General features: G+C 52.3%; 8 protein-coding genes across 8 annotated transcripts; 4 read left to right on the plus strand and 4 right to left on the minus strand.

Moving 5' to 3' along the window:
* Nucleotides 1–750: 750 nt before the first annotated feature.
* Nucleotides 751–2,502, minus strand: CDV56_103856 (uncharacterized protein; the record flags this gene model as incomplete). Its single annotated transcript, XM_026757475.1, has 1 exon — nucleotides 751–2,502. One exon carries the CDS (start codon nucleotides 2,500–2,502, stop codon nucleotides 751–753), a length of 1,752 nt encoding a protein of 583 aa, XP_026612232.1.
* Nucleotides 2,503–7,597: 5,095 nt separating this feature from the next.
* Nucleotides 7,598–8,791, minus strand: CDV56_104530 (metallophosphatase domain-containing protein; the record flags this gene model as incomplete). Its single annotated transcript, XM_026758149.1, has 2 exons — nucleotides 7,598–8,487; nucleotides 8,593–8,791. The coding sequence occupies 2 exons, from the start codon at nucleotides 8,789–8,791 to the stop codon at nucleotides 7,598–7,600; spliced, it is 1,089 nt and encodes a 362-aa protein (XP_026612233.1).
* Nucleotides 8,792–9,776: 985 nt separating this feature from the next.
* On the plus strand, nucleotides 9,777–10,744 carry CRP46 (60S ribosomal protein uL13; the record flags this gene model as incomplete). The annotated part of the gene is made up of 4 exons (XM_026758329.1): nucleotides 9,777–9,797; nucleotides 9,934–10,069; nucleotides 10,224–10,536; nucleotides 10,606–10,744. 4 exons carry the CDS (start codon nucleotides 9,777–9,779, stop codon nucleotides 10,742–10,744), a joined length of 609 nt encoding a protein of 202 aa, XP_026612234.1.
* Nucleotides 10,745–11,840: 1,096 nt separating this feature from the next.
* CDV56_104894 (putative AMP-binding domain protein) lies at nucleotides 11,841–13,840 on the plus strand (the record flags this gene model as incomplete). Its single annotated transcript, XM_026758513.1, has 5 exons — nucleotides 11,841–11,990; nucleotides 12,081–12,276; nucleotides 12,336–12,782; nucleotides 12,843–13,472; nucleotides 13,533–13,840. The coding sequence occupies 5 exons, from the start codon at nucleotides 11,841–11,843 to the stop codon at nucleotides 13,838–13,840; spliced, it is 1,731 nt and encodes a 576-aa protein (XP_026612235.1).
* A 1,752-nt stretch (nucleotides 13,841–15,592) lies between these two features.
* On the plus strand, nucleotides 15,593–17,196 carry CDV56_105186 (putative ubiquitin ligase complex F-box protein GRR1; the record flags this gene model as incomplete). The annotated part of the gene is made up of 3 exons (XM_026758805.1): nucleotides 15,593–16,051; nucleotides 16,106–16,792; nucleotides 16,855–17,196. The coding sequence occupies 3 exons, from the start codon at nucleotides 15,593–15,595 to the stop codon at nucleotides 17,194–17,196; spliced, it is 1,488 nt and encodes a 495-aa protein (XP_026612236.1).
* A 720-nt stretch (nucleotides 17,197–17,916) lies between these two features.
* Nucleotides 17,917–20,793, plus strand: CDV56_105375 (M28 family metallopeptidase; the record flags this gene model as incomplete). Its single annotated transcript, XM_026758994.1, has 1 exon — nucleotides 17,917–20,793. One exon carries the CDS (start codon nucleotides 17,917–17,919, stop codon nucleotides 20,791–20,793), a length of 2,877 nt encoding a protein of 958 aa, XP_026612237.1.
* Nucleotides 20,794–21,258: 465 nt separating this feature from the next.
* On the minus strand, nucleotides 21,259–22,443 carry CDV56_105635 (uncharacterized protein; the record flags this gene model as incomplete). The annotated part of the gene is made up of 1 exon (XM_026759254.1): nucleotides 21,259–22,443. One exon carries the CDS (start codon nucleotides 22,441–22,443, stop codon nucleotides 21,259–21,261), a length of 1,185 nt encoding a protein of 394 aa, XP_026612238.1.
* Nucleotides 22,444–24,652: 2,209 nt separating this feature from the next.
* nut2 (mediator complex subunit NUT2) lies at nucleotides 24,653–25,273 on the minus strand (the record flags this gene model as incomplete). The annotated part of the gene is made up of 3 exons (XM_026759502.1): nucleotides 24,653–25,022; nucleotides 25,094–25,190; nucleotides 25,243–25,273. 3 exons carry the CDS (start codon nucleotides 25,271–25,273, stop codon nucleotides 24,653–24,655), a joined length of 498 nt encoding a protein of 165 aa, XP_026612239.1.
* Nucleotides 25,274–25,379: the final 106 nt, after the last annotated feature.

Raw genomic sequence — 25,379 nt, forward strand, 5'->3', positions numbered from 1 at the left:
TGGGGTAGACTCAACATACCACAGGGTAAGGTAAGGGAAGGTATTTAGATCCACATGCCTACTGTTGTTTTCCTTGGGGGTGATGTGCAGAATTGATGTCATCTATCCTGCGTTCAGGCACCAGCCAACCTTAAACTCCCGATAGTTTTTTTCTTGTTTGACCTCAGGTGACACCAACAATAGGTAGATGACGAGTTTACAAACGAGATAGTATGAAGCAGGCCACTGACCAGTGTTCAATTTCTGTAAATGTAGATAGGTGCTATGCTATTCCTCCCAAGGTGATTCGTTAATCGTCATAATAGATATTCATCATTTGCTCCCTAGTCCTGCCCCCCAGTTCAGTATCAGTATCATATCGGTTCAAATGCATTCAGGATCAAGAGCCAGTCCGTGCGCCAACAAATGTGATGTGATCGATGTGATCAATAGATTGGAAGTCCACCGCATGCGTGATGGTGTTAGGTAATTGTCAAAAACTCTGAAAAAAAATATAGGCAAGAAGGATAAATTGGGGCAAAAAAATAAAGAATCAGACGGACGCTCAACGCCGATTAGTGAGATGACTCGGATAACACAAGACCGATCCATGGCGTCTAGAGTATCAGCGAAAGAAAATTGAGCCACCTAGAATGAAGCTGTCCAAGGACTTTCACCGCCCTGCAGCGAGATTGAGAAGATGGAGAGAAAGAATAAGAAAAGGCTGCAACATGATGTGGTTTCTGTCGTTATCGTGCGGTCGTGCATTCATTAAGCATAGGTGGATTGGCGCCGTGGTGCCGGGGGTTGACGATATTCGTCGTAGTGCTGGCGAGGATAGGCATCCCGGGTGTAGATGACGTGCTCGGGCCGGATTTCGCGGGCATACTTGATGTCCTTGTCCTTGGGATGCGTGCTGTACTCGACTTCGCCGAAGAGCCTTGTTGAGGACTGTCTAGAAGCACTCGGGCGAGTGCTTTCGTAGCGAGACGACGGTTCAGGAGTGTAAGCGTAGGTGGTGCTACTCCGCACCGGTTTCGGTGCGGATCGAGTCGAGGTCGAAAGGCGTTCTGCGCGTGGCGGTGAGTACGCTCTCGAGTGTCTCGACGAACTGGTGGGCGGCGGCGGCATGACCGGTTCGACCACAACCGTATCTTGCTCTTTGATCTTGTAGCGCGTGGAGGTCTTGGTAGGACTATCCCCCGGTGCCATTTCTGGAGTACCGGGACTCGAATAGCCCGAATCATACCTCTCCACGCCCCTTGGCTTGGTCGAACTTCGAACCATGTTCAGGAGAACTTGTTCTACCCGATTGGGCTCTCGTCTCGAACGAGATTGAGATTGTGCACTCGATGCAGATCGCGAAGTTTGAATAGACGGCCGGACGGTGCTAGAGGGTACCTTGATGCTCGGAGAGGTGGCAGCCGTTGGCATGCTGGGTCTCTTGGTCTCGTAGGTGCGGGGCTGAGGCTCCAGATGTTCGTAGGATCCGTTGCGGGATGTTGAAGGGCGCACATCCTCCCGGCTCGAACGGCTTGAGCGGCCGGGACGCCGGGACGATGGCTCGGGGTCCGCAGACTCGTAGCCATGGTGGCGGAGGGGGGAACGAGACGATCGATGTCTCCGGTCGCTCTCCGCAGGTACAGCTTTGGAGCGAAGAATATAATCCTGTGCGGTTGTGTGCAGTTTCTCGTGCTTGGAGTCCCACGCATCTGAATAGTCATCATCGTCATCGTACCGTGCGCGCTCGGCACGACGGCTTGAATCAGTCGATTTGGTCTTTCTCGACGTCGAATCGCGACTCCTTTTTGACTCAGAAGGGCGCTTAACTTTCACATAGATGGACGATGCACTGGAATCCGAAGCATCGTCGGAGTCACCTTCGGAGTCGTAGTACGGTCCCGCCCGTTCATACTTTTCGTAAGCTTCCCGCCGCCGTTCCTTGGTACGGTATTTGGCCCGACTGGAGTGGGTCGATTTAACGCTGTCGCGAGCCGTATCTTTCGCCGTGCGAAGATTATCAAGGGGAACCGCCTTGGACTTCTTCTTTTCTTCGGTCGTCTTTGTCCGTGGTCGTCGTCGTTCGAACTCGTCGTACTTGCGGGACATCGGGCGGGGCTCCTCCGTGTACCGAAGCTCATCTTCAAAGAAAGCCGCATCGGCCGGCTTTCTCTCTTCATAATATCGCCCGTCGCGATACTCCCGGGAGGTACCGCTACCACGGGGGGACGAATATGGGAATGAGCCGCCAGCGGAACCTTCGCGCGCCATTTCGCGCCGGAGTTCGGCCAGACGAACCTTTTGATCGTACTTGGTTCTCTTCGTCTCGTCAGAAAGAAGCTCGTAGGCCTGCTGTACCCGCTGGAACTCATCTTGAGCTTTGCTGCGTTGAGACTCATCCTTGACCTTGTCCGGGTGGCACTTGAGGACCAGTTTTCGATGAGCGGACTTGATCTCAGCGAGCGTCGCATCCTTCTGAACTCCTAGGACAGCATATGGATCGATATCTGGTGCCGATAGCATGATGTGAGGAAATCAATATTCGATTGAAAAACATCAACAATGCGTGATGATCCGATGAATGATATAGAATGAAGAAAATAAAAATGAATTGATGTACCAGAGGCGAAATGGTGAGTTGATAAAGCAAAATGGTAGTCCAAGGGGAGCGGTATGGAAGAGGCGAGAGGCGGTGGGAAGCACGGGAGTGTACCTGGGCCGACCTAGGTACGGGTGGATAAGGTGGGCGGATGCGATGGGGTGACGACCGTGACGTGGGTTCTCGTGACGATCAATGGTTCGTTATCCAGATTCCTGGCACAAGACACGACCAATTCATCTAAGAATGTCGGCGAAGACGGCAGAATGCTCACAAGAGGATCATGTAATCTGGTCTGAGAGCAATATATGGGGGTGGGAAAAGCGAGAGATCAGCAATAAGAACACGACAAGGCAAGGGAACAACCACGGGGAATCGGCCCTGAAAACCACGACAGCCAGAAAGACAATGATTGGAAGAGGCAGAACTAATATTAATATAAAAAGGAGCCACCTCTTGGATCAGGAGTGGATAGTTGGGTCTGGATTTCCGTGGGTATTTTTCTCCGACACCCTTGATTTGTTGGTCAGATAGAGGGGCGAAAGTGGTAGTAGCAGTGCAAATTAGAATAATAGTATCACACTCGGAGAAAAATTCAAAAGGCGAAAAAGGGACAGGCCGGAGAGAAAAGTTTGAATTGGACGGGTTTGAGGGCCAGCAGTGAAGGCCCCAAGAACAATATGGACTGCGCCACGCTGGTTGTCGACGTCGGTGAAGTGGCACCACTCTTAGTCAGAATTGTAGGCGAACACCTCAAAGATGAATCAAGATGAGTAATGATGAGAGTACTCTAGTTATGACGGTGATGACGATGAAAGTCAAGAAGAGCGAGGTGGAAGATGCTCGATGATGCCACAGGAGGTGAAGGAACAAATGGAGTTCGATCGGGACGCTTCCTCTGCAGGTTGGGTTGGAATGGGATACGAGATTGGTGCAATGATAATGATAATGATAATGACAATGATGATGGTGTTGGTATTGGTGTTGGTACTTGGAAGATGCAGCGCTGCTGGTAGGAATCAGGTAGTGAAGGCTCAGCAAAAGATCACACATAAGAGAGTGAGCGTGCCCCCGGGGTCGTCTCTTTCTAAGTATCCAAATGATTCTCTTCTTTTGCTCGTTTGGTTGCCGGGGAAGGGATGATCTCAATTCGAATTAGCGGTCAAAAGGTGGGCGGAGTAGCTGGGAAGTGGATAGATCGATTAATTGATAATTATTATTATCGAAGACGAGAAGAAGAGGACGAAAGTGAAACCACGTTTAGGGACCCGCTTGGTCTGGCTCAAAGTTGGTCTGTTGGAGACTCCAAAGAAGCGGAGGATATTTGATAGATAGTAATGATAATGACAATTAACGCGGACAATTGGAGAAGGTTTTGACGATTCAGGGAGCGGCCATGCATTGAATGAGGATGAAGTGATATATAGCTAGTCTAGAAGAGAATCAATTATATTGGATATCATAAAATCAATTGACTAGAGTCAGGTTGCTAGAGATCCTGAGAAGGATGCTCTAGGTACCAGTCCTGCTGAATGGAAATCAGGAACAGATGTGATACAAATAAATACTCAGCCTTGAATCAGGCTGGAGAGACGATGGAGATGAGTATGATGGATGATTGACGATGCTGTGCACTAACAAGACTCAGCAACAGCCCTGTACTTACTTGCAACACTACATATTTGTTAGAGATGCTATCACCCCGTGAGCAGCAGTAGTATATTTGACCAAGAGCATACCCATATGCCAATAAGAGCACCAGTGATCTCTCTACTCGCCTTATTTTGCTCTCGTCTAGTACTGAATAAACTCAGTTCCTCGCTCCAGCTTTCTGGGAGGGTCTGCAGGACAACAGAAAATGGGGATACCTCCCCTTTGGTGCGAGAAACCACCTAATCCTGATGATCCTCCGGTGTACTGACATTTCTTTGGCAGATGAGCAGCCAGCCAGCAGCAGTGCAGCCAACCGTCATCAGCCAGGGCTTGCGGGGCAATTTCAGAGTACCCCTCCATGCTCCATCATGACTGGATAGTGTTCTATCTCAACATGAACTAATCAGCTTCCAGGGGACATCACCTCCAGCATGCAGTCTGACCACCGCTATCCTTTCAGAGGACTCCGCTGCAGCCATGTCATGCAAAGAGACGATGGAACAGAAAACCCCGCACTAGTATTTTGGCGCCAGCTGTGACTGACTGGCTGCAACACTGGCCACACTTCGCATGTCCTCGATTTTCGCCCGATGATCTCTCCTCCTAATAGGCTGACAAAGTGCCATCATCACTTTCGCCTTTGCCGGGGTCGACCTATACATCCAATCACATCGCCGTGTGGCCCTGTTTTTGATGGTACGCCTCTCTGCATCTTGCCTCACCCATCGCAGGTGGTTGCTGCACTCGCAGTCTAGAATTGGCTCACCCGGTCCCTCACGGCTCTTGTCCCACAATACGGAGTACAGAGACAGGTTCATCATTCCCCTTGATTTTCCTTTCTGAGAGCTTCTGTGGTCTTGCGCCTTATTCGCTAATCAGGAGTAGTGGAGCATCAGAGTCATCACATCTCTCATGTGCGGAGTTAGTTTTACATGCGACCTTTTATCCAGGAACATTGAATTGTCGTTGGCTGATGTTTCCAACGTATCCACGGCTACAACCATCATCGATCCGATCCTCGCTCGCGTGAAACTGGTCCCGTGGGTGGCTCCCGGCCGGTTCCGTGACACTTCCGCCGATAGCAGTACCTGAGGCCTGAGCCGCCTGAGAATGCTGAGATGTCCAAGCGGATGGTGTCTTTTTTCATGGTTTGGGTTTGGACAATTGGATGGTCCTTGCATGAGCGGCTAATTTCTAGTGTCTGCTCAACCGCATTCATAGCATTAGGCTTCCAGGGCTTTGGCGATCCATTGAGGCGAACAGGACGAAGGGAAGAGCGGATAAACATCCTTTGATGTGGCTGACTCCTCCAGAAGCTCGAACCACAGCGTAATCTGACAGACCGGACCTGGTAATGGCTATCACCCTACTTTGCCAGTTGGCCTATCCCATCCCTGCTGTGACAATATGCCATCCCCAAAGCTCCGAGCGCTTTCGAAACATGAAGTGGACGCTTCTGGAAGCATAATTGGTTCCTGGGAGAGTCATCTGCACAGGAGGTCCGTTCCAGAAACGAGCCAACCATCTGCACGCCTTTGCCATGCAGTGATGATTGCCCCGGCATTAGCGTGCATGGCTGCTGCTTCACCTTCCATGGTCGCGCATATCCAGTCACAGGCTCAGGGGCCCATCCACCGGTGAGAATAATGGCAATGTCACATTTTCTAGTGTGTGGGATGTATTTTCATCCAAATGACCGATGGCAACGATGCGAAGCTGTCACAGAAGCCCGGAGTCTATCGAAACACTGAATTGAGCACTGGGATGAAGGAGTAAGTACTAGTGGCTGACCATGTGGCCTGTAGTTTCTTCAGCCTCCGCCTGTATCATTTCGATGATCATCAACTGATATGATAGTAATTAGCTTTAATGAATTATCAATATGGACGCTGTACATATGATCTCCTGGCATTCACAAAGTACTTTCTTGCAAGGAAAATCAACTGCTCTGCCCGCACCAGAAATAGGCGATCCATGGCTTGCCGCATCAATGTACTTAAAATGTGGGGTACTACAAGGCGCAGTCTACCCAAGGGACCTAGAAATAGAACATATCCAGGCACTGACTGCATTTACCCAAACAAGGGCAGCTCCAGTTCCTCCGAACATCGCAGCTACCCCCAGGAGCGATTTCCTGCCGGCAACGGTCGTGTCGTAGACAACTAAGCTACTACTGAGTACGGCCACGAGTCACGACTCCCACTAGAGTCAACCCCCGATCTGGCCAGGCGCATCTGAAGTTCTGAACAATCTTATCAATTGGCGGCTAGTTATCCATCCATCGAGATTCTTCCTCCACTCGGAACAATCAAAGACCCCAAGAGAGACTTAGTGTCGACCCACTCAGGAGCGATTAATTAATCCAAGGCTAGCGCGCCAACCCCAGCAGGTGGCGCTGACCGCGGTGCTGATAGAAACTGGAACGAATACCGATACGGAGTATGGTATTCAGCTGGGTCCACGCTTCTGCTCAGCAGTCAGCATTCACAGAGGAGGTTGGATACGAACTGCTGAAAACTGTTTTTTATGGCTGGATGTTTAGATAAGATCTTAGCTGCTGATGAAACCTCAGCTCTGGGGACTTGGTCATGATGAGTCGAGATTTGTCGTATAAGACGCTAACTAAACCCTTCTGTGATCCTGTATTTTTCACGCTGTAGACTAGGTACTTCTCTACGAGGCCGGATTGTAGGCCTGATGGCCTGCCTGAGATAGTCTAAGACCTTGCGACAAGGAGACCCAATTCGTGTGGTCTCTTAGTGGGATCATAATCTTGACTTCGTCAACTACAAAGTATCTGCCTCTGGTAGAAAGATCAAGATACTCATCACCGCGCTAGATTTCCTCCGCCATTCATATGGCGGTAACAAGCGCTCTCCTTGGGTATGGTCGGCCTCGAGCTGGTGACATTACTCGATCAGGTGATGGAGGGTTCTTGCGGATGACCTTTAGACATTCATCAGTATTGATAATGTTCATCGGGTAGAAAGTCGCTTGATCAGGTTTCAGTAAATGTCTATGGTGGAATGATAGAGTGCTTTGTTTCGTGGTCTTCAAGTCGTCATTTGTCATGTGGTGGTGATGACCGTGTGCTCAAAGGCTGCAGATACATCTAATATCTTGAAGAAATGATGTAATGAAGATAGCCCGAGGCCTTGCTCTGCTTGCCAGAATGTCATCGAGCTCATCAAGGCAGCTACACAACACCCCGAAATGTAGTCTATCTATTCGCCGACTGTAGGTCAAAGCTCCATTGTCGCTGCGAGCCGCACAGAGCATAACAGTTCATAGTTCAACGAATAGACTTCGAGGACTGGAATACTTGGTAGATATACCCAAACTACAAGAGTTGTAAGTTGACTGAACCTACTCAGGTTCTGTCCAGGTCGGCAGCTCCAGGTCAACTACAATAGGAGGATGGAATTTCCTCCCCCCTCGGTGCGGCCAGTTGCTTGCCATGATAGCGGCGTTGACGATGCACGTCTCCTTTCTTCGGAACCGGATTTCGTCAGTGCGAGTGTCCTCGATTGAGCTCGAAAGGGACGGAAAAGGCGAAATTCGACTCTGCTTCGGACTGTCGGGCATCATGGGTGCGGAGGCTGTGATTGAGGGCAATAGCAGGGCATTCTCTGACGGTATGAATGGTGCCGTCGGCAAATTTGGGTTCGCATCGACAGAGTAGCCATCGTTGTCCAGACGCTCGGCCCTTTTGCCCGTTAAATCAACTAGGCTTTGCTTCTTGCTTCCTAGAGGAGGCAGGACACCTCGCATAGCCTGATGCTCGGTTTGTTCCGGTCCGACATTGGATGACGATGGTGAGGACCATTTGACCCTCTCATAGCCTCGCGCATGATGTACATGGCCGCAAACGGCAAGCAGAGGTCTCACCTTGCTCAATGCCTGACGCAGGGCCTTGCACCCGACGAGCTCGCCAGTGCTCAGACTGTCACAGTGAGAATGAGGCGGCGAATGCGTGACGACAATGTCAGCGTCCAATGGAATCTGCCCCCAGAGCGCAGCAGCGTCGGCCGACTCGTATCCGAATGCCCAGTTCCCGATGAACTGGGAGTAGGGCGAGCCAAATACTTTAAATGTGGTCTTGGGGCCGTCGGCCCGGGTCAAGCGGACTAGTGCTGACTGGTGCTGGAGAAATAGTATCGAGGGTGATCCTGCCCTCACAACTTCAATGCATTGCTCGGAGCTTTCTGGATGCTGATTATGGAAGGTCGATCCGTATTTGGCATAAAAGCTTGTGTCTAACGTAATATCATGATTGCCTGGAGAATTCCACTAATCAGTAAACATTCATGACTGCCGCATGAGGTTGGTTTGAAATATTCATTCCCATCAGGCAGACTAACCGCAGACAACTATCTTGACCTCATAGTCAGCCTCGGAAATCCATTCGATCGTTTTGCGCAACTCGGATAGACTGCCTTGGTTCGTAAGATCTCCTGCATGAATCAAGATATCTCCCGCTGGTAGTTTGAACCCTGCTTCTGATGGCGTGTATCCGTGCGTGTCAGAGACACAAACGAAGCGCGTCTTTCGAAGCCTCATCAGTCGTCGTAAGGCTGTAAACAAGCCTGCTCCGTTGTGATTCGACCTTTGCAACAAGGTTGACTGTTCAAAGCTGGAGATAATGTAGCAGTAGCACAGTTTTTTCAATGGAACTGGGTTGTATATAGCAAACACGAACCAACATGACTCATACAAGGCTTCGAAGTGGGTTTCGACACACGAGGACTAGTAGAGAATAAAATGTGTTTGAGCTTTGGATACTTATAGACTCAGCTGTTAATGAGCGGACTTCTCATGATCTTTGTCCGCAATTTCAACCCCGAATATCATGATATGAGCGTCAGGTAAGACGTCGACCAATCTTAGTCAACATGAAGCATTGAATACATATAGATGATGCCAAGAAATCTTCATGAGATTTGACCGTTGGCCGATCGTTGATTACCTTGAGCTCAATCAAAATAGGTATCAGAAGCTATGGCTGTAAGACCATAAGGATGTCAATGCCTCTCATTCCATTGATTGAATTTGACGTTGCGATCTAATTAAGCTGAAGAGAGCGGCTCTGGATAGACGCCGGAGTCGGCCTGCCGAACGAAGACATTGACATCACCGGCGACAACCTACGGAGTAGATAAACCACAATAATAAAAAGACAACTAAGTGCTGCTTTTTGGTGGAACAGTCTGAGACTGGCCTATCAAGGAACAATTTGTCTTCTGGACCCAGAAATGGTCAAACTGGGCTGGAATAGAGCAGAGGGCAAAAGAGGCGGTTCACGTGATCTCGAGCCACGGGATTGGACCGGGTTAGGGCTGTGGCCCTCAAATGGCCTTTCCACACAAAGGGTAGTAGCTTCGCTTAGCGATCTAACCTGCGAACCATCCGACTTCGTTGTGTGCGTTGAACTCGACCACAACGACGACAACAACCGCCGACAACATACATCCCAAGGGAGTATCCTAGAGCAGCGCTCTTCCTTTCGCTGGATATTATCCTTTTCAGACGGTGACAGAAGAGCAGGATGTCCTCCATCGAGCCAGTCGTGCGTACCCCCTTTCACATGCATACCGCCGGAAAACCTCGTTGTCATTTGTGCTTTGGAGATTTCGAGGAAGAGAGATATGGTCAATGTTATCTACAACTACAGTGATCGCTGACTTGTGCTGGGAAATTCGCAGGTCGTCATTGACGGCAAGGGACACCTTCTTGGTCGCCTGGCCAGCACTGTTGCTAAGCAGCTGCTTAACGGCCAGAAGATCGTCGTTGTGAGATGTGAAGCCCTCAACATCTCCGGCGAGTTCTTCCGTGCGAAGCGTACGTGATCAGATTCGTTTTTGCATCCCCTTTCAATATATGGCGCAAGAGGAGGATGAGGCAGGGATATGCCGAGATGTGGAGAAATTGGAGTTGCTATGTTTGACGCTGGTTTCGGAGCAAAGAGCTGACATGGTCACTTTCGATGATACAGTGAAGTACCACGCCTACCTTCGCAAGATGACTCGTTTCAACCCTACTCGTGGTGGTCCCTTCCACTTCCGTGCTCCCTCCCGCATCTTCTACAAGGCCGTCCGCGGAATGATCCCCCACAAGACCCCCCGCGGTGCTGCTGCTCTGGAGAGACTCAAGGTCTTCGAGGGTGTTCCTCCCCCCTACGACAAGAAGAAGCGCGTCGTCGTTCCCCAGGCTCTGCGTGTCCTCAGACTCCGCCCCGGCCGCAAGTACTGCACCGTCGGTAGACTCAGCCACGAGGTTGGCTGGAAGTACCAGGACGTTGTTGCCAGGTGCGTATTTATCGCTTTGGATCTTTGGTTATCTGGTGGTGTGGACATGGCTAATGGATGATTCTTTAGACTTGAGGAGCGGAGAAAGGTTAAGAGCAGTGCATACTACGAGCGCAAGAAGGCCGCTCGCCGCCAGCTCGTCTCCGCCCAGAAGTCGGCAGGTGTTGACGAGAAGACCAAGAGCCAGCTTGCTGAGTACGGATATTAGATACCTCGTTGCGCGGTTGGTTGCTTGTCTCAGTGATGGGTTGGGTTGGGATCGCAAACGGTTTATCTTTCAGCGAGGTTGGACGGCAAACCGATCGACCTTTTTTCCCTTGTCCCTACCTCATCATGCATTACCACAAATGTTCATGTTGTGACGGACATGGAGGCTACAGGAACCGATTTCATATTCAAAAGTAAAAAATACGGAGTCGCTTGGGATGAAAGGTTGTTCAAAATAGCTGACCGTTATTTCGCGCCGTCGCGGTTTAATCCAAAGATTTTCTCGAGTTAAGAATGACTCTCATGACCATTGACAATGCTCCTTTCTGTCCTTTCTTTGTTCCATTGTTCCATCGTTCTTCTGAGTATAAGGTTAGATTCATTGTATGTCGATGAGCGTAGTCGTCCGAGGTCAATTCGACACAACTCAATTCATGAATGGCCAGCCTCGGATGTTACGGGCGTACGGAGTGCGGATCGAGTGCGGATCACTTAAGCGCCTAACTTTCTGGGCCCTAGTATATCTGTCTGAAGTTGTACGATGTCATAGAGTACCATACTATGCATTGACTACTACCTACGTAGTATTAAGTATGGCCGCTCGGTAATCGGTATTGGGTGTGCAATGACTGCAGTGTCTTACCGGAGTGAGCCTGTCCAGGCCTAGGTTGATTGGTTACCCTTAAAGACACGCGACGGATAAGCTGGGGTAGACTTTGCAGTACAGAGTATAATCCGGCACAGAACTGGTCATTGGGTTCTTATTTCATTCTCCTTCAATGCATTCTGCTTCTAATTGTACCAAGGATAATTGGACTGAAACAGAGGCCTGTGGAAGTTGTGTAGCCAGTCAGTCACCCGCATCCCGCTTTGTAGGCTGCGGGTAAGCCAACTTCTCCGCGGTCCAAAGCAGTCTAGCAGCCGATCATCCCCGCATTTCTGTCTCCAATTCGGCTGCTTGTTGTATGGTGCTTCCCTTGTTCCGCGAATCCAAGCAGCAGCAACAATTATATACACCTGGAACTGGAAGTACTTGGTTTCTTGTAGATTTGTGAATCTGGACTCTTTTGTTGGCTACCGCCTCCAAGCCGCTAATCATGTCATCTGTCAAGACTCGCTTGTCGGGTCTACTGGGCCATTTTGCATCCTCGGAGACCAAGGACCCTGCTCCGCAGGTGCATCGCATCAACTACCATACGCTCTCGCCCACATTCTTCTTGCCCCGTGCTGCGGCGATTGAACCTGATGTGAGGCTTTCTTTCTTTGCGCCGATGATTTTGTAAACAGCGACTGTTTTGGTTTCATTGAACTGACTGGGGAAAACCGGTGGCTGATAGGCTGAAGCCATCTATCATGTTACGTCAAACAATCAGATTCTGCGAAGGACGTATATTGAGACTGCAGATCGTGCTAGAGGCCTTGCATACTATCTTAAGAAGCATGGGTTCAAGCGGGTTGGCATTCTGTGTCCGAACACCCCTGCCTTTTTGGAGTCTATCTTTGGGATAGCTGCTGCTGGAGCAATCAACGTTGGTAAGGACAAGCTCTGCTCCACATTACCTGCAGCAGATGTTGACATTGACATCAATCAGCTGTCAATTACCGACTCAAAGAAGATGATATCGCCTATATCTTCACGCACTCGGATGCCGAGGTCATCATTGTGGACAAAGAATACCTACCACTGCTTCAGGCATATCGAGCGGCAAAGCCGAACATTCCTATCATAGTCGACACGGACACAGATGCTACGGAAGGCCAACTCTCCGGTCCTTTCGATGAGGCTGTGTTACAAGGTCTCAAGTATGACATTGATACAGGCGCAAAAGGCTGGGATGGGCTGGAAAGCCAGGCTGCTTCCGAGGATGATGTCGTTGCTCTTGCTTATACCAGTGGCACAACGGCCCGTCCCAAAGGCGTCGAGTTCACGCACCGTGGCTGCTACCTAGCTGCCTTGGCCAATGTGATCGAGTCTGGCCTGAATTTGCAACAGGGCCGCTGCCGTTATCTATGGACTTTACCTATGTTTCATGCAATGGGTTAGTTATATCCTCTGTTCCAATGTCGTTAGCCTGTTGTCATCCGACTGACTCTTCCAGGCTGGACATTTCCCTGGGCAGTGACCGCCGTCCGTGGCACCCATTACTGCCTGCGAAAGATCGATTATCCGGAGATTTGGAGATTGCTGAAGCAAGAACACATCACCCATTTCAACGCGGCTCCAACGGTGAATACCTTGCTGTGTGCTGCCAACGAGGCCGAACGGCTTCCACGGCCGGTCCAAGTCACCGTAGCGGCCAGCCCACCGACCCCACATCTCTTCGAGCAGATGACCAACCTGAACTTGCACCCGGTGCATGTGTACGGGATGACGGAGACATATGGGCCGATTACCAAGGGTTACTACATGCCCCAATGGGATCAACTGCCGGCGGAAGAGAAATACAAGAAGATGGCGAGACAAGGACATGGCTTCTTGACTAGTTTGCCCGTCCGAGTCATTAAGACGGACGTGCCAGAAGGAACCATTATCGACGTCCAGCAGGACGGCCAAGAGATAGGAGAGATCGCCTTTGTTGGCAACATCTGCTCCCGGGGGTACTACAAAGACGCCGAGGCCACGCGAAAGCTCTTCGCTGGGGGCGTCTTGCACTCTGGGGACCTGGCGGTTTGGCACCCAGACGGAGCAATCCAGATCTTGGACCGAGCAAAGGACATCATCATCAGTGGTAGGCAATATCCGTCCTCGGCGTGGCTCGGTCAACCCAATGCTGACCAAGGCTGAACAGGAGGCGAGAACATATCATCCGTCGCTCTCGAGTCGATGCTCGTTACCCACCCCGACATCCTCGAAGCCGGAGTTGTGGCGGTTCCGGACACACACTGGGGCGAGCGACCCAAGGCATTTGTGACTGTGAAGCAGGGGAAGCAGCTAGATGGGAAAGAAGTGATCGCGTGGGCCAAAAATCACCGTGCGATCAGCAAGTTCATGGTCCCTCGGGAGGTGGAAGTGGTGGCGGAGCTTCCCAAGACGAGTACGGGGAAAGTGAGGAAGAATGTCCTTCGAGAATGGGCAAAAGGGGGGAGTCGAACATGACCAGTGTCGGCCAAGGTAGAGTCATCTCGTGGAGAATACGAGGTTGTGAGTGCTCCTGAGGGTATATGCCATAGAACTCTACCCCGACCCTCACGGAGCGCAAAGTCGTTTCTATGCGAGGAATGAAGCAGAAATCCGAACAATTCCCTGTACTCCATTCGCAATCTTTTTCGAGCACTTCGTATGTTTCGTAAGTCACAGTCGCAATGGATATATCCTTGGGTCTGCCCCTTTCTGGTGGCAGACACTAAATCCAAACTTTCTCCCACTATCGAGACTAATCTCTATGGGACCCACGGCCGCCAAGCCTATGATGGCATGCGACCCTGCAAGATGCATTCCAAGTATCTAATCTTGATAATGAGAGGAAGTAGATAGTGAATAGGGATACGTACTATCATGGTTGATGGGGATGTCTCGAAGGTTGCCTCCAGCAAAGCCAATCGCTTCATGTTGCCAGCGCCAATGAAGACTGGGGCTTGCGGCGATCACATTGTTCTTAGCGATATATTTTTGGATCCTGGATTTGATACATGTCAATCCCAAGGACCTTGGACAAGCCTTTCTCTGAATATAGTAAGGGAGGGATAGTAGAAGGCCCCCATCTACTATTTCATTCACTGCTGATCGGTGCGCAAAATAAGCATCACGCCTGTACCTTCACTTTGATCCTATATCCGTGACTCTATTGCATCGCATGTCGTATAATCTGGGAATTCCAGCTATATTCCAGGATCAAAAAAATTCAAGGTACAATTGATAATCCCGCAAAGTCACAAAGAAAGTCGACCCAACCTTGGAGGTTTAGAGGCGGGACTAAACCATCCTTCTTATTTGCCTCCATCGAATAATCATCCATCACTTTTGGCAGCCGCCGCCGACCCTGCGCTGACTCTCGTCCCATAGCCGCCTGATCAAACAGCTCTTTGGGTTGATAACTAGATCCTTCCCACCCATATCTACAGTCTTCTGTCATACGCATAGACCGGATGGAAGATGCTCTAAGCATCAATCTCGATAACTCCATCACCGTCTGTCACTCTGCGTTTGTCGTTTCCTTGGACAATCCATCCGCCAACACCTCCATTCTCCGCTCCTCAGCCCCTCCCTTGCCTTCCGGATTATTGTGCAACTGCTGCAGGCACGCTCGGACGCGCGTTCCTATTGATACCTGCTTTCTATTCCCTGTCTGCTCGTCCCTTTCCCCTAAACGCTGCGACGGGGTTTCATTGGTTGAGTTGGACGGCGCCGTGCTTTCGCTTTCTTTCCCCCTTCCGGCTTGCTTACAGGGTCTGCTGGTTTCTTCAAGGGATACCGAAACGAAAGTCTTCACGCCTTCGAGCTAACGGATTTGTGCTAGCAGCGGTATCTTTTCATGATCCAAGATACTCATGAATAGCATATCTCATGCTGCTGGAGAACCTTGATCAGACATCTCTCATCATAAGACCTCCCCAGGCTTCACACCATCAATCCAGAATGCCCCGCTCACGGCAACCACTTCGCTTCTCGAGTGAAGTTCCCTCCGAGTCCTCGTCATCCACCTCTCCCGATCGCACCGTCGATGATGATACCGACTTCTTCATGGCCCAGGCCAACGATTCGCAGTCTTCCCTCGGGGTGGGGAACTTCCGCGAGCCTCGCGACCAGAATATAAGAAACACAGTCCTTCCGCCGATCGGACGTCTACCGCCGGAGCTCCTTATCTCGATTTTCGCGAAGCTCAGTTCGACTGCGGATCTGCTGAGTTGCATGCTGGTATGCCGAGGGTGGGCTGCCAACTGCGTCGGGATACTGTGGCATCGGCCGTCGTGCAATAACTGGGACAACTTGAAGAGCGTAACAGCGTCTGTGGGAAAGCAGGATAGTCTGTTCGCATACTCCGAGCTCATCAAACGACTCAATCTCTCTGCGTTGACGGAAGATGTCAGCGATGGCACTGTCGTCCCCTTTGCTCAGTGCAAGCGTATCGAGCGGTTGACCTTGACGAATTGTTCGAAGCTCACGGACAAGGGCGTCTCGGACCTGGTGGAAGGCAACCGGCATTTGCAGGCTCTGGATGTCTCAGATCTACGATACCTTACGGACCATACTCTATATACTGTTGCCAGGAACTGCCCTAGGCTTCAAGGACTTAACATCACCGGGTGTGTCAAAGTGACCGACGACTCTCTGATTGTCATCTCGCGGAACTGCCGACAGATAAAACGAGTGAGTTTGTTTTCTTGTCTGATCGATTTACATTACCTATGCTAACAGGTCCAGCTGAAACTTAATGGAGTCTTCCAAGTAACGGATCGGTCAATCCTATCCTTTGCAGAAAACTGTCCGGCTATCCTTGAAATCGACCTGCACGACTGCAAACTTGTCACAAACCCCTCGGTGACCTCGCTCCTGACCACACTTCGAAACCTTCGTGAACTGCGGCTGGCCCACTGCGTCGAGATCAGCGATGCGGCATTCCTAAATCTTCCCGAGTCCCTCTCCTTTGATAGTCTCCGCATCCTGGACCTGACCGCATGTGAGAACGTCAGAGATGATGCGGTAGAGCGCATCGTCGGCGCTGCGCCTCGCTTGCGGAACCTGGTCTTGGCCAAGTGTAGGTTCATCACAGACCGTGCGGTGCAGGCCATCTGCAAGCTCGGAAAGAACCTCCACTACGTTCATCTGGGTCACTGCTCCAATATCACTGATCCTGCAGTAATACAGCTGGTGAAGTCTTGCAACCGGATCAGATACATTGACTTGGCTTGCTGCAACCGTTTAACGGATAACAGCGTTCAACAGCTGGCGACTCTACCTAAACTTCGACGAATCGGCCTGGTCAAGTGTCAGTTGATTACGGATCAAAGTATTTTGGCTCTGGCACGGCCAAAGGTGTCCCCGGATCCTCTCGGTACTAGTAGCTTGGAGCGAGTGCACCTCAGCTACTGCGTCCACCTGACAGTGCCGGTAAGTCTTTGACGAGTGTCGTCTCCATCCCAGTCTTTGCCAGTACTGATTCTGCTGCCCAGGGAATACATGCTCTTCTCAATAATTGCCCTCGGCTCACACATCTCAGTCTCACTGGTGTGCAGGCTTTCTTGGCTCCAGAAGTCACCCGGTTCTGCCGCGAAGCACCTCCGGAGTTTACACAACAACAACGGGAGGTCTTTTGTGTCTTTAGCGGTGAAGGTGTCACTCGACTTCGGGACTACTTGAACCACAGTCCTGACTCTACCCGCGAAATGACCGAAGCTACCATGTATGACGATGACGAGGAGTTGGACGAGGACGAAGGTCAAGTGACTGGCCTGATGCATGCGACGGTCATAAATGACGAAGACTATATCGATATCGGACATGCTCACGGTTGATACCCCCCTCTGCTATTCCTTCGAGCGTGTTTTTTTTTTTCCGTGGCGCCTCTTGTGTTTCTCCGCCTTTCTTACCCTTCATCTTTCGCATGACGTTTGTGTCAATTTTGGCATTCATCATTCAGGGATCATGGCCAAAGAGCGGGCGTCCCTATCATTTCCACCTCATACGTACAAACTAGGACTGTCAGATTTCATCATCTGGAATTGCATCAATAGCGGTTGATACGGCCTGGGATTCGGGTCGTTCATGTTTGTTTACTTGGGCTAGGCATATATATGGTTTTTGTTTCTCCGTTAGATCCATGGAGCTGTCAATCTTTCGGGTTGTCAGCTGCTTTGGAGTAGACACCCACCATCATGGTGCCGCAATAGGGTCGCTCTCTCTCTTACGGAGTGGAGACTCCGCAAACGTACACTATCTCTCATCGCATCAATACAACGAAATTATATATTTTATCCATTACTATTCATTCGGATTCGATGAGATCTTTTGGAATGCCCTGAATCAAAGTAGGGACTTTGGATGTTGCACACCAAATATCGGCCAAATACTACTGTAGGACCAACCGGGCTCCATTGCATACCGCTTCCCCGCTCTCCGCTCTTAGAGGCGCGTTCACCTCAGCTCATTCCTAGCTGCGCCTGGGTCCCGAATCCCAGTCGCAGCGTGTACAGTTAAGCCAGAAGCGACTGGTTTTGTTCAGATCAGTCCATTCGATGGCCCGTCCTTCGCTTTCACGATCCAATCCCCTCGGATTCACCCCATGGCCCGTCACCGTTATCACCTCGGCCGTGTACCTTGCGCTAGTGGTGCCTTTACTTGTCGTCCATCATGTCGTGCCTTCAGCGCCGGGCTCGAGCCCGAATGGTCTGAATCTCACTGAAGCCTGGGCTGATCTGCAGGTCCTCACGAACGGGTTCCACCCGTACAACTCACACCGCAACGATGACGTGCACGAGTGGCTTCTGGAACGGGTTCACGAGCTTATCGGCAGCGCACCACCCGCGAGCGAGTATGGATCGGTCAACGAGGAGAAGCCAGACGTCTTTGTCTTTGACGATACGCAGTCGAACCTCACCTTCTCCGGCCGCGGATCGGGCCTCGGGGTGTATTTCGAAAGCACCAATATCATCGTGTACATCCGGGGCTGGGAAGAGGACAAGGAGCGCTGGTGGGAAGACCCGCACGGCCGGCCGGCGGGCAAGGGCGGCGTTCTGGTGAACGCACACTACGACAGCGTCTCGACGGGATACGGGGCCACCGATGACGGGGTGGGCGTGGTCTCGTGCCTCCAGCTGATTAGGTACTTCACCACGCCCGGGCATGTGCCCCGGCGCGGGCTGGTGGTGCTCTTCAACAACGGGGAGGAGGATTTCCTGAACGGCGCGCGGGTGTACAGCCAGCACCCCATCTCGAGGCTGCCGCATACGTTTCTGAACCTGGAGGGAGCGGGCGCTGGAGGGCGGGCGACGCTGTTCCGTAGCTCTGATGCGGAGGTCACGAAATCGTACATGAGGTCCCCGCACCCGTTTGGGTCGGTGTTGAGCGCGAACGGGTTCGAGGCGGGCTTGATCAGCAGCCAGACGGACTATGTGGTCTTTGAAGGGGATCTGGGCCTGCGCGGCCTGGATGTAGCGTTCATGGAGCCCCGGGCTAGGTACCATACCGACCAGGACGATGCGCGGCATACGAGTTTGGATTCCGTGTGGCATATGCTGTCTGCCGCGGTTGCGACGACGGAGGGTCTGGTCTCGGACGCCAGCGGCCGGTTTGAAGGGTTGCCGCGCGAGGATGGTCGGATCGCCAGTGGATCTGGGCCGAGGGCCGTTTGGTTCGACCTGTTCGGGAGCACCTTTGTCGTCTTCGAACTGCACACGCTGTTTGCGCTGTCGGTGACGCTGCTGATCGTGGCGCCGCTCGTTCTGCTGGTGACGAGCATCGCGCTGACTCGCGCGGACAAGATGTACCTGTTCCGATCGTCGGCCCGGCCGGAGGACAGCGACAGCATCGAGGTGGTGCCCTTGCAAGGGGTTCGGGGATTCTTCCGGTTTCCCTTTCTGCTGGTGGTCCCCACGGCGGTGACCGTGGGTCTGGCGTATCTGGTCACGAAGTTCAACCCGTACGTCATCCACAGCAGCGAGTATGCGGTCTGGAGCATGATGGTATCCGCCTGGGTCTTTCTGGCGTGGTTCGTCTCGCGCGTGGCGGACTTTGCGCGGCCCTCGGCGTTTCACCGCGTGTACACCCTGACCTGGCTGTTTGCCGTGGAGTGGGTGTTGCTGGTCATTGCCACGGTCTACGAGAACAAATACGGTCTGGCTGGGGGCTATTTTGCCTTTTTTGCATTTGCGGGAACGTTCCTTGCGACGTGGATCTCGTATCTGGAGCTGTTTGCTCTGCCGCGCAAGTCCGAGTACGCGACTCAGCTGGTGCCGCCCTCCCGGCGGGCCAGTAGCCACGGCAGTCGGCTGGGCACGGCCTCTGGCGAGGATGTCGAAGAAGACGAGGACGAGGATGAAGACGGCAGCGCGGCGGAGGCCACGGAGACGACCTCTCTGCTGCGCGGACAGCGCACCACCTTTGCCAACTATGTGCGGGTGACGGGCGACTTTCACCACGGCGACGACGAGCCGCGCGAGCCCCACGTGTACGGCCATGAGCAGGCCTGGAGCGTCCACTTGCCCAAATGGACCTGGGTGTTGCAGTTTCTTCTGACCGCGCCGCTCGTTCTGATCTTCGTTGGACCTCTCGCGCTGCTGCTGACGGCCTCGCTGCGCCAGACCGCCCAGGACGGCAGCTCCTCGCTCTTCATCTACATCGCCATCGCCGCACTCACGACTCTGCTCTTCATGCCGCTTCTCCCGTTTATCCATCGGTACACGCACCACATCCCGCTTTTCCTGCTCCTGGTCTTCGCCGGCACCCTGATCTACAACCTCGTCGCATTCCCCTTCTCCGCCTCGAACCGCCTCAAGCTGTTCTTCATCCAGGAGGTGGATCTCGACACGGGCGTCAACCACGCCTCCCTGAGCGGCGCCTACCCTTTCGTCCATGACGTCGCCAGCTCCCTCCCCAGCGCCGCAGGCCAAAACGTCACCTGCGATTTGGATCTGCCCCGACCCAAGTGCTCCTGGTACGGGATCCCGCCGCAGGTGGCCCAGACCCAAGCATCGATGAAAGACTGGCTCTCATACACCCTCACCAAATCCGACAACGAAACCAAGGCCCAGTTCACCATCTCCGGACGAAACACCCGCGCCTGCAAACTCGTCTTCGACCGACCCATCTCGCGGTTCGCGGTCGCTGACTCCGCGTACGACCCGCGCTTCCCGCATGTTTCTCCGCAGGGGACGAAGGAGATCCGGCTCTGGAGCCGCGAGTGGGGACATGCCTGGACTGTGGAGGTGGAGTGGTCCGAGGATGGCGATGGCGAGGAAGGGCTGAGCGGGAGGGTGGTGTGTCTCTGGAGCGACGGCAATACGGACGGGGTGATTCCGGCGCTGGACGAGGTGAGACGGTATGTTCCTGTCTGGGTGGGGGTGAGTAAACTGTCCGATGGGCTTGTGGAGGGGAGTCGGCCGTTTGGGATATGAGTTGATTTATCATTTCCATCTACTGTATCGTACTATCTATGAGGTATGAGTGCTGCGTTTGTATTGACTTTGTTTGTAAACGTGGAGGGTTACTGTAGATCAAGTACTATCTTCATTGGTTGTTATGTACAGTTATGCCAGGCATTAGTGTAGCTCTGGCTACGTCAGTGTTCACCGTGTGGACCTGTATTATCATCAGGGGCGCGACACCGGCCATGTGGATCTTTGGGCTGATGCAGTCACCATGGTCCAAGGGGATGATGACGTGACGGCCCGGGTGAATCCATGGAACCTAGTCCAGAACCCTTTGATTGTGGAGTAGAGCCCATCAACATCAAGTAGGTATGAATTGATCGAGTTCCTCCGTATCATTCGACAGTTGCTCGAATTAGACGATATGAATGACGTGACTTCGTGACTCATTATTCGTTGAGGGGGCCGAAAGCACGCAGACCGGATTCAGAGTCAACCCGGTTTATCGGGGGCCCCACTGATACTGTTGTGCTGTTTATGCAGCGAGTCCGTGAAGTCGAGCGGGCTCACGTCGCGCTGGGTCTCGCCGCTCCAGGAGTGCGAGATCTCGGAGCGAGTGGTCCCGTGGTCTGGGAGCGAGGCGGAGGCCGGGGCGTTCTCGGAGTGCTCGAACATGGCGATGGAGATGTCGTCCGAGTCCATCCACGGGTGGGAGCGGCGATGGACGCCGACGGAGGAGGAGGAGGCGGGGATGGCGTGCGTGAGGTCGGAGGTGACGCGGGTCGCGTCGACGAAGTCCGGGTAATGGTATTCGGGGTGGTGGTAGCTGGCGGGGTGGGAGTTGTCGATGCCTGTGCCGACGGCGGCGGCGACGGGGTCGGATTTCCAGACGTGGTTGCGAACGAGGTACACGAGTTTCCCGAGAACGGCGAACTCGAGCTTGAGCTTGATGCTGTAGACGACGCCCTTGATCATGGTCTCCAGGATGTACTTGTTCATGTACTCGACGACGAGCAGGCCGAGGTCCATGAAGATGATGATGAGGTTGATGGCGACGAGCTGGTACATGATCTTGCGCTTGCCGCGGTCCGGGTCGAGGCGGAGCATGCGGGTGGTTTCCCAGATGTAGAGGCCCGAGATGATGAGTTCCTGCAGACAGAAGCCGGTCATCTGGATCTTTTCCATCACGTTGTAGCCGCGGATGTAGGCCGGGGCGGCGTCGGGGCCGGCCATGTTGGACCCGTAGGTCAGGACGGTGGTGGGGATGTGGAAGATGACGGCATCGACGAGGATCATGGCGAGGACGCGGCGCAGGATGCGTGGGTTGCGCAGGACCAGGTGCAGGCGCGAGTAGAGGACGATGGACTGGCCGGTGACCATGCACCACCAGCCGACGGTGATGAAGGTGACGGACAGCCAGGTCTGAGCGGTCAACTGGAAAAACTTCAACAGGAACCCGATCGAGTAGGGAACGAGCCCGATGGACGAGGAGATGAGCAGGCTCCAGAAGTAGGAGCCGTGGTACCTGCTAAAGGTGACGAAGACGAGGATGACGAGTTCGACGGCATTGTACCAGGTGATTCCCGCCAGAGTCGCAATGATGATTTTCATCGCCAGGCTGTCGCCTGTATATCCCCCGGTGATGCCATCTCCGGGAGCTTGCGTCCCATTGGGCATGCTGTAGAGTCTCTAGGTCAGAGGGGCACGAGACATGCTGTTGTAGTGAAGCCAGAGAGGGAGTGTGGGAGGATGGGAGGATGGAAAGAGAGAAGAAGAAGAAGAGTTCATGAGAGAGGGGCTCTGTAGAGAGAAAAGAATGATGAGAGCAGTCAGGTGAGAGAACAGTCAACATGACTACTCCAATAATAATAAGTAAAAAGAACAAGAATCAGCATCATTTAGTTATTTAATTATTGCTACTACAGTATTACTTTAGACGTGGGGAAACCGGGGCTGTACACCGTATTCTTGGCCTTGTTACGGCGATTTATTATCGTCTCAACTCTCAACCTAATGCCAGACTGCATTTAAAGGAGAGATCAGATGTCGAATAAGAAGACAGGAGAAAAGCATCGAATGATATATCGACAGCCCGATATCCCTAGAAGCACGAGAATATGACTGGTCAAGTTGGTAATCTTTCAGGAGTACTTCCAATACCGCACTGCCTGTGGATGTCTATGTCTGACTTCAAGATCATTATCGTCTCCACTCAACTGTCAATAGTTCCGTAGCCAAAAATCAGATGAGATCATGTCATGTTTCCCAAATCTGATCGACAAGGAACAGGTCAGACAGGAGAAGAAACTGACTGATCAAAGCCAAACTCCAGTGACAGAGTTCGGATCACCGTTGCTCAGCCAAGAGGTAGATTTCCAATCCAACGTTGTTTGGCCAAGTTGACTCGAAGCATCGGGCAATAAATACATCTACAAATGAGAGAGTGACTGTCGTGTGCACATTACATCGACAGCCGTCGAGGCATAATCTACCTTGGGTATCCAACGACGTCGATCCCTTATTGACCACTTAGCCATCGACGTGCCAAGTCACTAACTTGTCCTGGATTTCTCCACGAGAATCCTAGTCTGTCTCTGATCAGTCAGTCCATTTCAGGATTTGATCCTCGTACCGGAAATATTTCTGACCATCACTCCAGAGTACCTCGACCATGGCAATCAATAAGACGGATACTGCGAGGCCGTGGTATTGATCGTTGACTATCACAAGTGGACATTCAACGACCACAAAACTCGAGCTAAAGTCAAAAGTCCTCGTGGGGCATCGCAAAGGACACAGAAATGACCGTGCGAGCCATGACTTCATCTGTTACGTTACGACGATCTATCTACTTGGCCCTCTTGGTCAATATGTATCGACAGCCTGAATCCTGACCAGTCGAAACCCCCCAACATCCCGTCTTCCATCTCATTGGGATTTTAGACGGAAATCGGTCAGGGTCACTTTTCCTTGAAATGATGCGGTGTGCTTGTTCCGACCTCTGCTTCTTCTACCCTTCTCAGCCTGGGTGGTCAGATGCTGAGCATGGGCTGCATATGCGCGAGGTTGGTGTCTATCAAGGCGAGCAATCTACTTCTCTACGGAGTCCTATGAGTGAAAGACTTTGCTACCAGTCCACCAATCCCCAGACGGTGACTATAGTATGATTTACTCCGTACTACTCCGTACCTCTAGTACACTACAGTGTACCTTAGGGTTGATGGAAATCGACATCACATCGGCCCAGCGTCCGTGTCGTTTCCTAACTCCCCGAGCAGACAAAGTCTAATCTTACTTTGATTTCCTCCTGCGCCTTTGGTCCTCGTAGGGAAACAATATCGTACCGAGAGGACGTTACACAGCGAGGCATCGAATAATAGTACCATCAGATGCGCTCGAGTGTCGTACTGCCTACTGTTAAGGACTATACTATATCCCTTACTCCTACACGTGCTGAGCCAGAACAAGTACATTCTCGATCTCAGTCACCAGCACGTGTCGGCGCAAGGAGGCTTTTCATAATCTAAATGGAATCCTATGTCTCCTTGCTCGGATCCTGCCGTCGACTGGTGACTGACAGTAACGGTAACCTCCGCGAGATCGCGAATCCTTCATACGAACTTGGTCAAGAGACGGCAGAAGTAGCTACCGGCTATAAGAAACACCGGCAGATCTAGACCATCGGAGTCGTCCTCTCCTTAAACAAACGGGATATCTCTAGCATAGTCATTACCCCTGGCCCTGGAGACAATGCCCAAACTCCAGCCTAATAAACCACTCCCTAACGCCATATATCATAATCCCTGTCGGGGGTCCATAACCCGGGCAAACCCAACCCAGCCAAAACAAAACAGAACAAAGAAACAACCACGCCGTGCCCTTTCCCTTATCTGTTCACTGCTGAGGGTGAACTCCCTCCCCCCGTAGCAGCAAGCACCCTCTCCACCTCCCCCCTACACTCCGGCATCGCACTCCTCATCTCCCTAGCAAGCACATCCCGGAAACTCGCAAACGCCTCCTTCTTCCCCTTCAGATCCTGGTTCCCGCGCTGCACCAGCTCCACGAATTCCCGCGTGTAGATGTCCGGGTTGCGCGCCGCGTCCACATAGTCAATAATCTCGGGGGGGAGTTGGACGTCGCTGAGGAGCGGGTCGTCGCTGGTGCTGGTGCTTGGTTCGGCCTGGTCCGGGTCCCGGTCCGGGGGCTGGGGTTTGGTGTGTGTTGAGAGGGTGGAGAGGGCGAGGGTGAGGTTTTTGCTAGCGCAGTGGTTAGCAGTCAGTCTGGGGTATCAGAGAAGATGAGGGGAGAGGGGAGACGGGAGAGGTACATTTTTCTGACGAGCTCGGTTTGAGTCTCTGGGCCTAGGTAGCCGTGGACGGCGGATTGGATCTCGAAGAGGTGTTGGATTACCTCCTTCAGGTCGTCTGTTCGTTCAGTCAGGGGATATTGACATCGATGCGGGTGTGATGGGCATACCATCCACTGTGCTTAGCGTGACTGGGGCCATTTTACGGTGCAATGGTGGGTTCGAAGATGGACATTGAGCTGACATTGAGTACTCTAAAGGCAGAGCCGGGCGGAGAGCTCCTGTGGGGTGCCACTAACCCTTTGTG

Source organism: Aspergillus thermomutatus (genome assembly GCF_002237265.1).
Source record: "Aspergillus thermomutatus strain HMR AF 39 chromosome Unknown NODE_182, whole genome shotgun sequence".
Taxonomy (NCBI): Eukaryota; Fungi; Ascomycota; class Eurotiomycetes; order Eurotiales; family Aspergillaceae; genus Aspergillus; species Aspergillus thermomutatus.